The sequence below is a fragment of the Palaemon carinicauda genome, chromosome 4, assembly GCF_036898095.1.
Source record: "Palaemon carinicauda isolate YSFRI2023 chromosome 4, ASM3689809v2, whole genome shotgun sequence".
NCBI lineage: Eukaryota > Metazoa > Arthropoda > Malacostraca > Decapoda > Palaemonidae > Palaemon > Palaemon carinicauda.
In genome coordinates, this window is record NC_090728.1 from 26,302,230 (window position 1) to 26,315,077 (window position 12,848).

Here is a 12,848-nt window from a genome sequence, read left to right on the forward strand (position 1 = left end):
CTTCTTTGCCAGAATGTTGAGGGGGAATGGTTTCTGCGTATGACAGATAACAAAGAAAGAACCCGTGTGAGGGGCGTTAATGGTGGCTTGCTTGTGTCATTGCGCATGAAAATATGCATTGATGAATGCAGATCTGTCTGTATGTGTTGCTTAGCTGGGAGCTTATAAGTAGGTCGGCATGGAGTTAATCTTCCCACTATGTGACGTAGGCCCTGGAGATTGTCGGAGGAGGTTGCAGACGGAAAAAAATTTGGTAGGGACAACCAACGGGTCGTTATGGTGACCTGTTGGTCGTCCCTACCAAATTTCAATTACTGAGACATTCAGGATATCTTTAGGAATGAGCCTTAGTCCCAAGAGGACCTAGAGAACCTGGATAAAACAATTGGAGTCCTTGCAGCAGGATATCAAAGCTTCTTTGAGGGTTAATGTTCAACCCTACGGTTGGCAGTAGGGTTACATGCAGTTGTCTGGTCAAGAGTGATGCATCAAGAGATTCGCTAATAATGTCTACAATTGAGAGGTGAAACTGGTACCCCTGTTGGAAGTAATATACTCAGGGATACCAAATCTCACTATCCATCCTGAGAATAAGGCTAATGTACATAAGGCGGACGTTGCATTTTCCATAGGAAGGGCTTCAAGCCAACGAATGGAGCGGTCGATAACAGTAAACAGGTAATGATGTCCTAGTGATGTAGGTAGGGGACCTACAACATCGACGTGAACGAGGACAAAGCGGCAATGAGTTTGATGAAAGCTACCTACTCCTGAATCCACATGTCGTTATACTTTTGAGGTTTGGCAGGAAGTACAGACGGGGACCCAAACCTTAGAGTCCTTAGTAAGGCCATGACATATGATTTTTGTCTTCAGTAGCTGTGCAGTAGAACGGCGCGAGGGATATGAAAGGCCATGAATGAAATCAAACACCTGTCGGTGCATGGAAGAAGGTTTTCACGGTCTAGGTCTACCAGTACGGACATCACAGAAGAGGGTGGCGATGGAGTCGTCGAGAGGGACTTCCTCCCAATGGAGGGATGTGCAGGATGTCCTACACGCTTGGTACTCTGGATCTTTTTTTTAGATTTCTGCTAAGACATTGTAATCCAATCCCAGGTGAATTGCGATCATTGTATTTCTTGACCAGGCATCGGTTTCGGGACTAGTTTTCCCAGAGACGTGCTGAAGAATAAAATTGTATTTAGCAACGGCAGAGAGATGTTGGCGTTGATGGGCGAACCAGGTGTCAGACTGTCGAGTGAAGGCGTGCGCCAGAGGCATGTGCAAATGATGAAGGGCATACCTTCCAAGAAGTGGTATAAGTTATGGATAGCCATATGCACCGCCAGCATTCCGCAGTCAAAGGTAGAGTAGCCAGATTCTGCCTTGGACAGTTTTCTACTGAAGAAGGCCAATGGGCAGGGCCAGACATTGACCACCTGCTCAAGGACTGCCCCAATAGCGACGTCGCCTGCATTGGTAGAGGTGAGATGCATGTGGCACGGGTAAAGTGAGAGCTGCAGCAGTTGATAGGGCATTCTTTGTGTTGCAGAAGGCCGCTTTTTGAAGGGGACCCCACTTGATGTCTTTTGGCTTCTCCTTGGGGGAGGCGTAGAGGGGCAAAAGTGAGGGTGATGGCTGGCAGGAAGTGGTGACAATAGCTGACCATGCCAAAGTATTATTGCAGTGCTTTGACGATCAAATGCGTGGGGAAGCTCTGAACAGTTGCTACCTTCTCAGGGAGGGGGTGAACTCCTTCAAGATTGATGCAGTGCCCTAAGAATGATATTTCATTGGTGCCAATGATACATTTGTAGTACTGGACTGCAAGGTTGTTGTGTTGTAAGCGGTCGAGCACATTGCGTAGATGATGGAGGTGTTCTTATTTGCAGGAAGTGAGCGCAAGTATGTCGTATGTAACACACATAGAAGGGGGTGTCCCCCAAAGATACTGTCCATGAGAAGTTGAAAAGTGGCCCCAGCGTTATGAAGGCCAAAACAGGAGTAATTGAAGGTGTATGTACACACAAGGGGTGGTGATGGCGGACTTGAGGATGCCTTCTGGGCTCTTGGGCTCCTGATAATACCCCTTCAGGAGGTCTAGCGTGGAGAAAACCTTCACTTTCTGCAAGTAGGAGATCACGTCAGCATTGTTTGGGAGTGAGTAGTGATCCGGTTCTGTCTGCATGTTCAGACACTTGTAATCCCCACATGGACATAGAGAGCCATCTTTCTTCAGGATAATGTGTAAGGGTGACGACCATGGGGTTGAGGCCTTTTGGCAAAGGCACATTTCTTCCATTTTGGTGAACGCTTGTTCAGTGATTGCCAAACGATCCAGTGCCTGACGTCTGAATCTGGCAAATACTTGTGGGCCCGTCGTCTTGATATGGTGATGATTACCATGTTTTGCGGGAACCGTGGGAATTTGACAAAGTTCTGGACGGAATACTTCCGGGTATGATGTGAGGAGGTGATATCAGGCATCCATGAGTAAGCTGATGTGGAGAGCAAAACCGGAGGGGCCAGGTTGGTGAGGCGTTGAGGAGTACGAAGCTGCGTTGACTAACCGTCGGTGAGCTACGTTGACCAGGAGGTGGAAATGTAAGGGGAAATATGCACCAAGGATTAGCAGTGTGACGTCAGCACAGAGAAACTATAATGTGAGTGTCTCATAGCCGTGGGTGGGTATCGCAGATCTGTTGGCAGCTACCAAACGAATGTCGGCAGATTTAGACAGACTACATTGTGTCCTGGAGAGTGGTCTTGGCAGAAGAGAGCGGCAAGAACCAGAGTCTACCAAGAATCGCAGACAGTGGAAGACCATGGTACAAAGGCTATGGCACTACCCAAGACCAAAAAACAATGGTATGATTTTGGAGTGTCCTCCTAGAAGAGCTGCTTACCATAGCTAAAGAGTTTTTCTACCTTTGCCAAGAGGAAAGTGCCCTCTGAACAATTATTGTAGCAACCCCTTGAGTGAAGAAGAATTGTTTGATAGTCTGTAATGTAAGGTGTATGAGGACAGATGAGAATTTGTAAAGAATAGGCCAGACTATTCAGTGTGTTTGTAGGCAAATGGAAAATGAACCGTAACCAGAGAGAAGGATCCACTGTAGTAATATCTGACAAGTCAAAAGATCCCATAACTCCCTAGCGATAGTATCTATTGGAATGCTGTTACTGTTCTTAAAATATCTTACTTTAATTGTTCATTACCTCTCTTGTAGTTGATTTTTTTACTTTTTTCGCATCCTCACTGGGCTAGTTTTCCCTGTTAGAGCCTTTGGTCTTATAGCATGCTGCCTTTTCAACTAAGATTGTAGCTTAAATAATAATAATAATAATAATAATAATAATAATAATAATAATAATAATAATAATAATAATAATAATAATAATAATGATATATGCATGTTATCGATATAAACCTTTTGCATTAGCCATTGGTAATATTTGTTTTCTTTTGTTATAACTAACCAAACTGTTTAATGTAGAATCAAGATTATTCAGCAATTGACCACATATCTAGGACTACAAAAGGCAATGGTATAAACTAAATTTTGATAATTTAGGTAAAATGGTTACCAATTGCAGCAAAGCAAGTAACAGTGGCACTTAAGATGCTGCAATTCACAATTAGTGATATAGATATGATAATGTCAGAATAAAAAAAAAAGGTGATATTAAGTTCCCCAATTACCCATAACAGCTGAATTAGAATTATTATGAATAAGTACTTTGTAATAAATAAACAAAATAGATTGTATACTTTGTATGAAATGTAATGACTTTTGCTTAATTTATATTCTTTCAATTATCATCTTTCTGACTAGTTTAAAGATTACCTCTAATGTTACTTTGTGACATTGCATCGAAAGAGAACTGTCCTGTGAATTATATTTTAAAGAATAAAGTTGCGTCTTCAAAATTTCCTCCTGAATAATGAAGATTCTTTTTCATAACAAATCAATTAATATTAGATTGAAACTTTTATGTTGAAACCCATTGGGCATTGTCTCTCTAGGCAAAATCATTAGGTAGTGAGAAGCCTACTAAACCAAAACATTGCTAATCATATCCCGTGTGTGAGATGGCTGTTAGGTAGTTTATTCAACAATACAACGAGCTTATATAAAGATAGTTAAGAGCAAGAATGACAAAAAATCAAAACAGTACAAGACATGCGATAGCACGTTTAAACACATTTATATTATCAGTGCGAGGGATAAAGAAGGCAATACCGTTACAGTGTATGAGCGTGTATTGCAACACGAGCGGTCCAACAAAAACAATAGCGTTCCTGCAACTTTAATTGCGGCAAAATAGTGCCATGTTATCCAAAGACGCTTTTGAAAGTGCATTGGCCCCCCTTTTTACAACTGATATATCTAAGAATAATTTACAGAATCAATTTTGTACCCTGACCTCATGAACTTTTTATTTCATTTCATTCACGAGAAATTTCTTTGATAAGTAGGTAAGTCGTTCTTTATTGAAGTTTAATCTCTCTCTCTCTCTCTCTCTCTCTCTCTCTCTCTCTCTCTCTCTCTCTCTCTCTCTCTCTCTCTACGTACATGCGTGAGTGTACGTTGAATCCAGTAGGAATATCAGCCTTTCGTTGTTATGTTTTTATTGCCAGTTTTATGATTATAAGATTTTCCTTAACAATGGAATGCTGAAACCTTCACACTGTGGAATGTTTCAATTAACTCCCTTTTGCTAGTTCTATAGTACTTTTGAATGGTGCAGTGCATAAGCATTAACAACATTTATTACAGACAAACAACGTAGAAATACCACCAAAATAAAACAGTTATACTACTCAAAACATTGTCATTGTTTACTAAGAGACATTTGATGACGTCGCTCACTATATATACTTAAATAGAAAATAAGGATTTTTTGCAACAGATTTCAAGAAGCCTTCAGCATTATATTGGTCATTTCTGTTGTATAAGAAAGGAAAGCTTTTACCATCATGGCTCTGTTCTCTCATGCCATTTGATGTGAACTGGACTATAAAGAGTATTTGCATGAGTGCATATGAAGGCTGTGTATATGCTTCTACACACACAAACACATACACTACATACACACATACACACAAACCCACACACATATATACATATATATATATATATATATATATATATATATATATATATATATATATATATATATATCTGTATATATATGTATATATACATATATATGTTACGGTCATTTTGAGGAATTGGTCATTTTGCAAACTGCCCAGTCATTTTGGAAGATGACCAAAATATCTGTCAGTATGCAAAATGCCCAAATAATTGTGGTCATTTTGGAAAATGACCAGAAGTTTGGTCATTTTGCAAAATGACTATTAGTATCGTTGGTAATTTTTTAAAATTACCCCAATAGCTGCTGGTCATTATGTAAAAATAAACAAATAGTAACTTAAAATTGATTAGGAAAAGTCTAAGTGTCAGTTAGTTCCTACGGAGGTTCGGCCGAGGACGGAAATATTCGTGCTCCTCTCATCACTTATTTGTTGCAAGTATATTGTACACTGGAAAGCTTCACAATGGAAAGTAAGAAAAGTAATTTTCAAACAAACTTCTAGAGTCTGAAGAAAAAAAAGCTACAAATAGTTCAAGTTTATTTCCCCGGGAAGAAAATGAACTTAAACAATCTAATCCTGCGAAGACTAAGCAGGATTATCGTTTGTTACAAAAATATGAAATACTGGAGGTCACAATTGAGGGTACCACCGTGCAACAGTTGCAGAAGAAAGGAACTCAGCTGTGATTCGTTTGTGCTGAAGATGTGTTTGATGTACATCTAGCTATTCATCGCACAATTGGCCACGGAGGAAGAACTAGTATGTGTAAGGCAACCAAAGAAAAATATGCAAACATTTCACGTGATCAGATAACGCTGTTCTTGCAGCATTGTGAGGAATGTCAGCTAAAGAAAAGTAGTGTGCGGAAGTGTGTGGTTGTCAAGCCAATCGTCTCGAACAGCATGAATTCTCGAGCTCAGGTTAGTAACGAAACAAATAAAAATTATTATTCACTAAGTTATTGTAGGCATTTCCTAGCCTTCCAATCTAACCTTAATGTAATAAATCATATACTACTACTACTACTACTACTACTACTACTACTACTACTACTACTACTACTACTACTACTACTACTACTACTACTACTACTAATAATAATAATAATAATAATAATAATAGTAATTCTGCTGATAATAATAATTATGATGATGTATTTGCATTACAGTACTTATATTTTTGTCTTGTACTGTGTCCTTGCAGGTTGACTTGATTGATATGCAGAGTCAACCAGATGGGAAGTACCGTTTCATTTTCAATTACCAGGATCACTTGACCAAGATGATATGTCTTCGAGCCCTACAGACTTAGACTGCCGAGGAGGTAGCTTTTCACCTGGTTGACATTTCCTGTGATAAAGGAGCCCCTCATATTCTTCAAGGAAGTTCTGGCTATGTGGCCAGAATGTAAGGTAGTTCATGGGAAACCAAGATATTCTCAATCACAGGGTTCCGTGGAACGAGCAAACAGAGATGTTGAAGCAATACTCGCTTGCTGGATGAAAGATAACAACACTACACAATGGTCAAATGGACTGCGCTTTGTTCAGTGGCAGAAAAACACCCGCTTCCATTCAAGAATTGGCAGGACACCCTATGAAGCCATGTACGGAGAAAAGGCTCATCTTGGTATTTCTGCTGTCAACATACCAGAAGAAATAATGGAAGGCATAGAGACAGAGGAGCAGCTTGCAGAAGCACTTTCTTTAGTTAATGAAGAAGATCAAAATGTAGAACAGGGGAGAAGTGCTGAAAGTTGTGCCATATATTGCAACTCGTGTGGTCAAAACATTCCTTGTCATCCTTCTGGTCAGTGTTGTTCAACTGTAAATGACATTGTTGATGACCCTGTGCTCTGTTGCCTATGCAATAGAAATCGTAGCATTCAGGCTGAACGAAGGGTATCAAAAATACAACAAGTGAAGCAAGCTAAAAAAATGAAGGATAAATCAGTACAGCGTTTCAAGCCAGCTCTTGCAGGGGACACTGTCATGGTTCCTATTCCACTTGTTGACCGTGGACGAGCGGAGTTTGCGAATGCAAAGGCAATTATAACTGAGACAATGGATGGCAGAACTTACAAACTAGGGACAAAACATGGTTTACTTAAACAGGTGTACAGTCGGAATCAGTTCACTTTATGTGCTGAAAAATTCATGTCACTCGAAGAGGTAATAAAGGATCGCGAAGTCAGTCTGCGAGAGGTAGCTATTGGAGACTCGATGGGACATGGCCAGGGGATCAGTAAGTGTAGCTGCACCCAGTCATGTCGGAGCAGACACAGTAAATGCTTCAAAAACGAAGTATTGTGCAACAGCAGATGTAAATGCAGCAACTTTTGTTCAAACAAGTCAGATAATGCTAATTTTGATAATTGTCGAAATAATTTTCAAGTTCAATTTTAGTTCTTTGAATATTCTGATATACTTGTAATGTGTAATGTAAGTTTTTAATGTTGAATAAATAAAACACACACCTTTATTAATACTTAGATTTTTTCTAATCAATTTTAAGTTACTATTTGTTTATTTTTGCATAATGACCAGCAGCGATTGGGGTAACTTTACAAAATGACTAACAATACTAATAGTCATTTTGCAAAATGACCAAACTTCTGGTCATTTTCCAAAATGACCACAATTATTTGGGCATTTTGCATACTGACAGATATTTTGGTCATTTTCCAAAATGACCGGGCAGTTTGCAAAATGACCAATTCCTGAAAATGACCGTAACATATATACGTATATACACAGTATATATATATATGTATATATATGTATATATATATATATATATATATATATATATATATATATATATATATATATATATATATATATGGAAAGTTTACATTATATTCCACCGCTAACATATTCTCATTCTTAAAAGGCACCTTCTTATTATCGAAATAAAATATATTTTCATCTCTCTGTGGAGACTTGTCATTTAAAACCATAGGGTATTTTAATTAACTTCCTACGTCATGAATTTTACCGATGTCTGCATCTATAAATTTGGAACTGCTAATTCCTATAGCCCTGATAAGTGCATCACAAAACGTAATGTGTACGCTGATTTGATAATCCTAATAATAATGGATATGGGAATAAACGTTGACGGAGATTGATGAGGTCACATTTTATTACAAAATTTATCCTCTAGTTAATTTTTCTTGAAAACTTTCGAAAACTTTTGAGATATTTAGGTCGACTTGGTGTTAGATTTCGATTCCAAACACTAGTTGTATCAACTCGATACGTCTCCAGTAAATATAAAAACAAAGCCTCCATCTTTCCTGTGCATCATCCGGTCTAAATTTGATAATATAAAATATTTTTCTTCCTCAAGAGTGAACTTTATGAAATTAGCTTTGGCCCCAGAAATATTCAAATTCTCATAAGTAGGTCAAACACAAAATGTATCAATATATCGATAACAAAGAACCCCTTTAGATATCGCTGGCAACATTTTAACTTCGTAGAATTCCATGTAAAGGTTGCCGAGTACTTGCAATAGAACTGCATCATCTGCTATTTTTTACCGATCTTAACTAGCTTACCTTAGTAAAATCATAGATGATGAGTAACATAGCACGGTTACTGTGAGAACGCTGTACTGACGAAAGAGGAAAAATGCGACCATTTAAAAAAGCTCAACTGCAAAATTAATGCTTCTGAGGCAAAGATTATTTTCAATAATAATAATAATAATAATAATAATAATAATAATAATAATAATAATAATAATAATAATAATAATAATAATTATAATAATAATAATCTATAACAAAACTCTAAAAAAAAAATTTAATTCTGTATTTACAAAAGGAGAGGGAAACCCATATCCTCCCAACAAACCTCTTCAAATATAGATTTCATATCAGAAAAATGGTCACGTGTTAATAAAATGATAATATATCTCTGACGACAATTTCGTTATTCCGAGACATCGTCAAAATGGAAAAGTAAGATAGAGTTTCCGTTATATAGATTCCATTTCTCTAAAGATGTGAGAGAGAGAGAGAGAGAGAGAGAGAGAGGAGAGAGAGAGAGAGAGATGAGAGAGAAAAGTTCATACCTATATATTACAATTTCATTACTTTAGATAGATTTTACGACAGCTATCGATGCTTCAATATAGTATTAGTTGTAACTGTAATAAACTACTTTTATGGTTCATTTAATATATCATGCAGATGTATTTCTAGATAAATAGATTAAGTTTACGTAGTCTATGGCCGATACCTTAATTATCATCAAGACTTTCTTTTATTAAGCTGGTCTCTCCATTACATTTATTTATAACAATTTTATTAGAGAGAATCAATTTCTTAACACCTACCTAATTAATTTCATGACGTTTTCCTCCAATAACAATAAACGTTATGCTGATATCTTCGGTGTAATTTACACACACACACACACACACACATATATATATATATATATATGTATATATATATATATACATATATATATATACGTATATATATATATATATATATACGTATATATATATATATATATATTAATTTGATTCTCTTTTCAAGAAATTTCTTGGTTTGATAAACAAAGAATTCATCGTGTGAATCACAGAGAAAGCATCCCAGTGAGGATAGGTTATAAGGAAATAGCAAATAACTATACATAAAAAGTTATGAATAAATAAGATGAAATATTTTAGCATCAGTAACAACGTTAAAGACGAGGCTTATGTCAACCTGTTCAACATAAAACCTTTGCAAAAGATTTGAATGTCTGAATTCACACTTAACAAACCACCAAATTAAGAAGATCATTCAACAATACGCCAGGGCGGAAAAACGAAATCTTTTAGAATATAGTGAACTACCCTCCTGGCTACTACAGTGGTAACTTGCTCGCTTAGCATTCAGCGTGGTAGCAAATTGATCCCCGCCCGGGCCCGTGAGCTTAAGCTGATTACTGAGGAGGCCACTGCTGTGCTATTTGGGTATCCACGGTGGGGGATTGAGCTTGTCCGGCTGACGTTCTGGTGAGCCTCTGTTCTTATGAAACTGGAAGTGAAACCAAACACTGTTTAACCATCATTTTGCTTTATGATGGAGAGGGCAAGACTGCATAACTAGTATTACGTAAAGGATGGTACAGCCAAGGAAGACCTGAATTCCATGGATGATCTGAATCAAAAGAATTGTTATGCAACATGCATAAAGACCTAACTGAAGGACGGTATTAGAGATTAACATCCAGGCAAGAATAAGGACTTTAATAGATCGCAAGTTTTTGTCCAACAAATTAAGATGAGAGTTAGCAGCTGACGACCTGACAGAAGAACCATACTTGAACGAGGTAGAATGAAAGGACTAAATAATTTCTTCAGGGTGGACTGATCATCGGATAGACTGATCATCGAAAATCTTAAAAGACTTTTTCAAAAATCCAATTTTTCATGTAAATGAAGAAATAGGCAATATACTTTATTATATGTAAATTTACAATCAATAATCACCCCTGGAATTTCAAATTTGTTGGAAGTTGTCAATGATAAATTGCCAAGGAAAAGATTTATTTAATCATAGCATCCCTTTCCAGAGAGAAAATTTTGAAGAGTTATGGTAAACATTTTGTCTAAAAAACATTCTTATCTCTGAATACAGGAAAAGAGATGAGATCATTATTATGCTCTCAAAAGCCCACCTAACAAGAAAAGGTCTGTGGTTCACTAGTACGTGTATCCGACACTACTGCTTACAGGAAAAGGAGTTTAGCCAACGAGACGGCCTTGGTTTAGCCCTGAAATCTTTAATAGGAAGCGTTTCAAAATGGTCAAAATACAAACACACACACACACACACACACATATATATATATATATATATATAAGTATATATACATATATATATATATACATATATATATCTATATATATATGTATATATATATATATATATATGTATGCACATATATATAGTATATATATGTATATATGTATATATATATATATATATATATCAATACTTCACCTTGATTAAAAAATTCCTCTAAGATTTTTCAATAATAAAAGATCTAAATTCCCCCGAAATAAAGCCGGAAACAGATAAATGCAATCGTACATGCTTGAGTATGGTATCAAACATGGATCTATAATCCTTAATATCAGAAATGGGAATATTTTTTCTTTAGAAAAGCAAAAAGCAAAAATCTTACTAAAACATCTAAACTATTCCTAGTTACTAATTTATACAACTTTTGATATCTGGAGAATTTATTATAATTACGTCGTAAGCGAATCCGTAACGCATCTGAACTTAACTGAAACTAATTCTAAGATATTACTTAAATTTTAGTTTATTTCCAAGTATTGGAGAAATGATTCTTGTATGCTAGATCAGCTATAACTGAAAATAATGGTATCAATACAATAATTATATTTTAACAAGATTCCGAAAGGAAGAGAAACACCAAAAATAATTTCAAGCATTCAATGTTTAGTGATTCAGATTTTAACAAAATGTAGAAAAAACGTCTGGCTAAGAATTTTTTGTCATTTACTCAGACAAAATTGGTATTAGCAATCCTAACGTAATTTGTTAACAGTTATAAGTTTTTACTTATATTTCCATGAAATATTATTATTATTATTATTATTATTATTATTATTATTATTATTATTATTATTATTATTATTATTATTATTATTATTCAGCTTGATTGCATTTGCGATATGGAACTAGGTTTACTAGGCTAAACAGTTTATACGTCTCTTGGTAGACTTCGAATGGGAAAAGCACCTATTCGTAAAAGAATGATTATGAAAGTTTAAGCATAGCGAAATGATCACAAGGGAAAAATAAGAGGTTGATAATTCCACGGTAGATAGATTCACGTATAAACAGTTAAGAAAAATTAAAGAAAGTTGAGACAACAGTAGGCGTATCGAGCATCTAGTTCTATCTTAACCTTGAAAGCACTATAACATCCACAGCACTGCAGGAGGACTGTTCCAACTATCTGCAGTGGAGGGAATGAAAGACCTACAGGATATGGCTCGGCCAATTAAGCATCGAACAAACCACTTTCCATGTTTTCGAGAAAACTGAATTTCAGAGGAAACGCGATCGCAATGCTTCGTTACCGAATTGCAATACAGTTAGGCAAGGTTTGACTTTCAAATATGAATATATTGGGACTTTTTTTACGAGAATATTTCAGGGAAATATGGTAACATGTCGGGAAGCAAAAATGAGTACAATTCATTCAAATGCATCTCTAGGCTGAAACCGATATAGGGAAAGTGATGTTTTGGACTTTATATAGAATTACTTAAGTATAACTTTATTTGGTAAACCAGAAAATACTGACTAATTACGTTGATAATGAACTTTTGAATTTGAGTAAGCAAGTAATTCCAAAACAGGGAGACTCACTGAAAATCTAAACATCAAGTGAGATCAAGGGCTTAAGTAAAGATTCACTATCTTATTTCACATATCTACACAATAAATATATATATATATATATATGTTTATATATATACATATATATATATATATATATATATTGTATATATATATACATATACATACATACATACATATATATATATATATATATATATGTATATGTATATATATAATCATATATACACATGAGTACAAATATATATATATATATATATATATGTATATATATATATTATATATACATATATATATATATATATATACAGTATATGCTGTATATACACATATGTCTATA

General features: G+C 35.7%; 1 protein-coding gene across 1 annotated transcript; it reads left to right on the forward strand.

Moving 5' to 3' along the window:
- The first annotated feature begins 6,500 nt into the window (after window positions 1-6,500).
- Window positions 6,501-12,150, forward strand: LOC137639315 (KRAB-A domain-containing protein 2-like). The gene is made up of 2 exons (XM_068371595.1): window positions 6,501-6,815; window positions 12,076-12,150. Exons 1-2 carry the CDS (start codon window positions 6,501-6,503, stop codon window positions 12,148-12,150), a joined length of 390 nt encoding a protein of 129 aa, XP_068227696.1.
- Window positions 12,151-12,848: the final 698 nt, after the last annotated feature.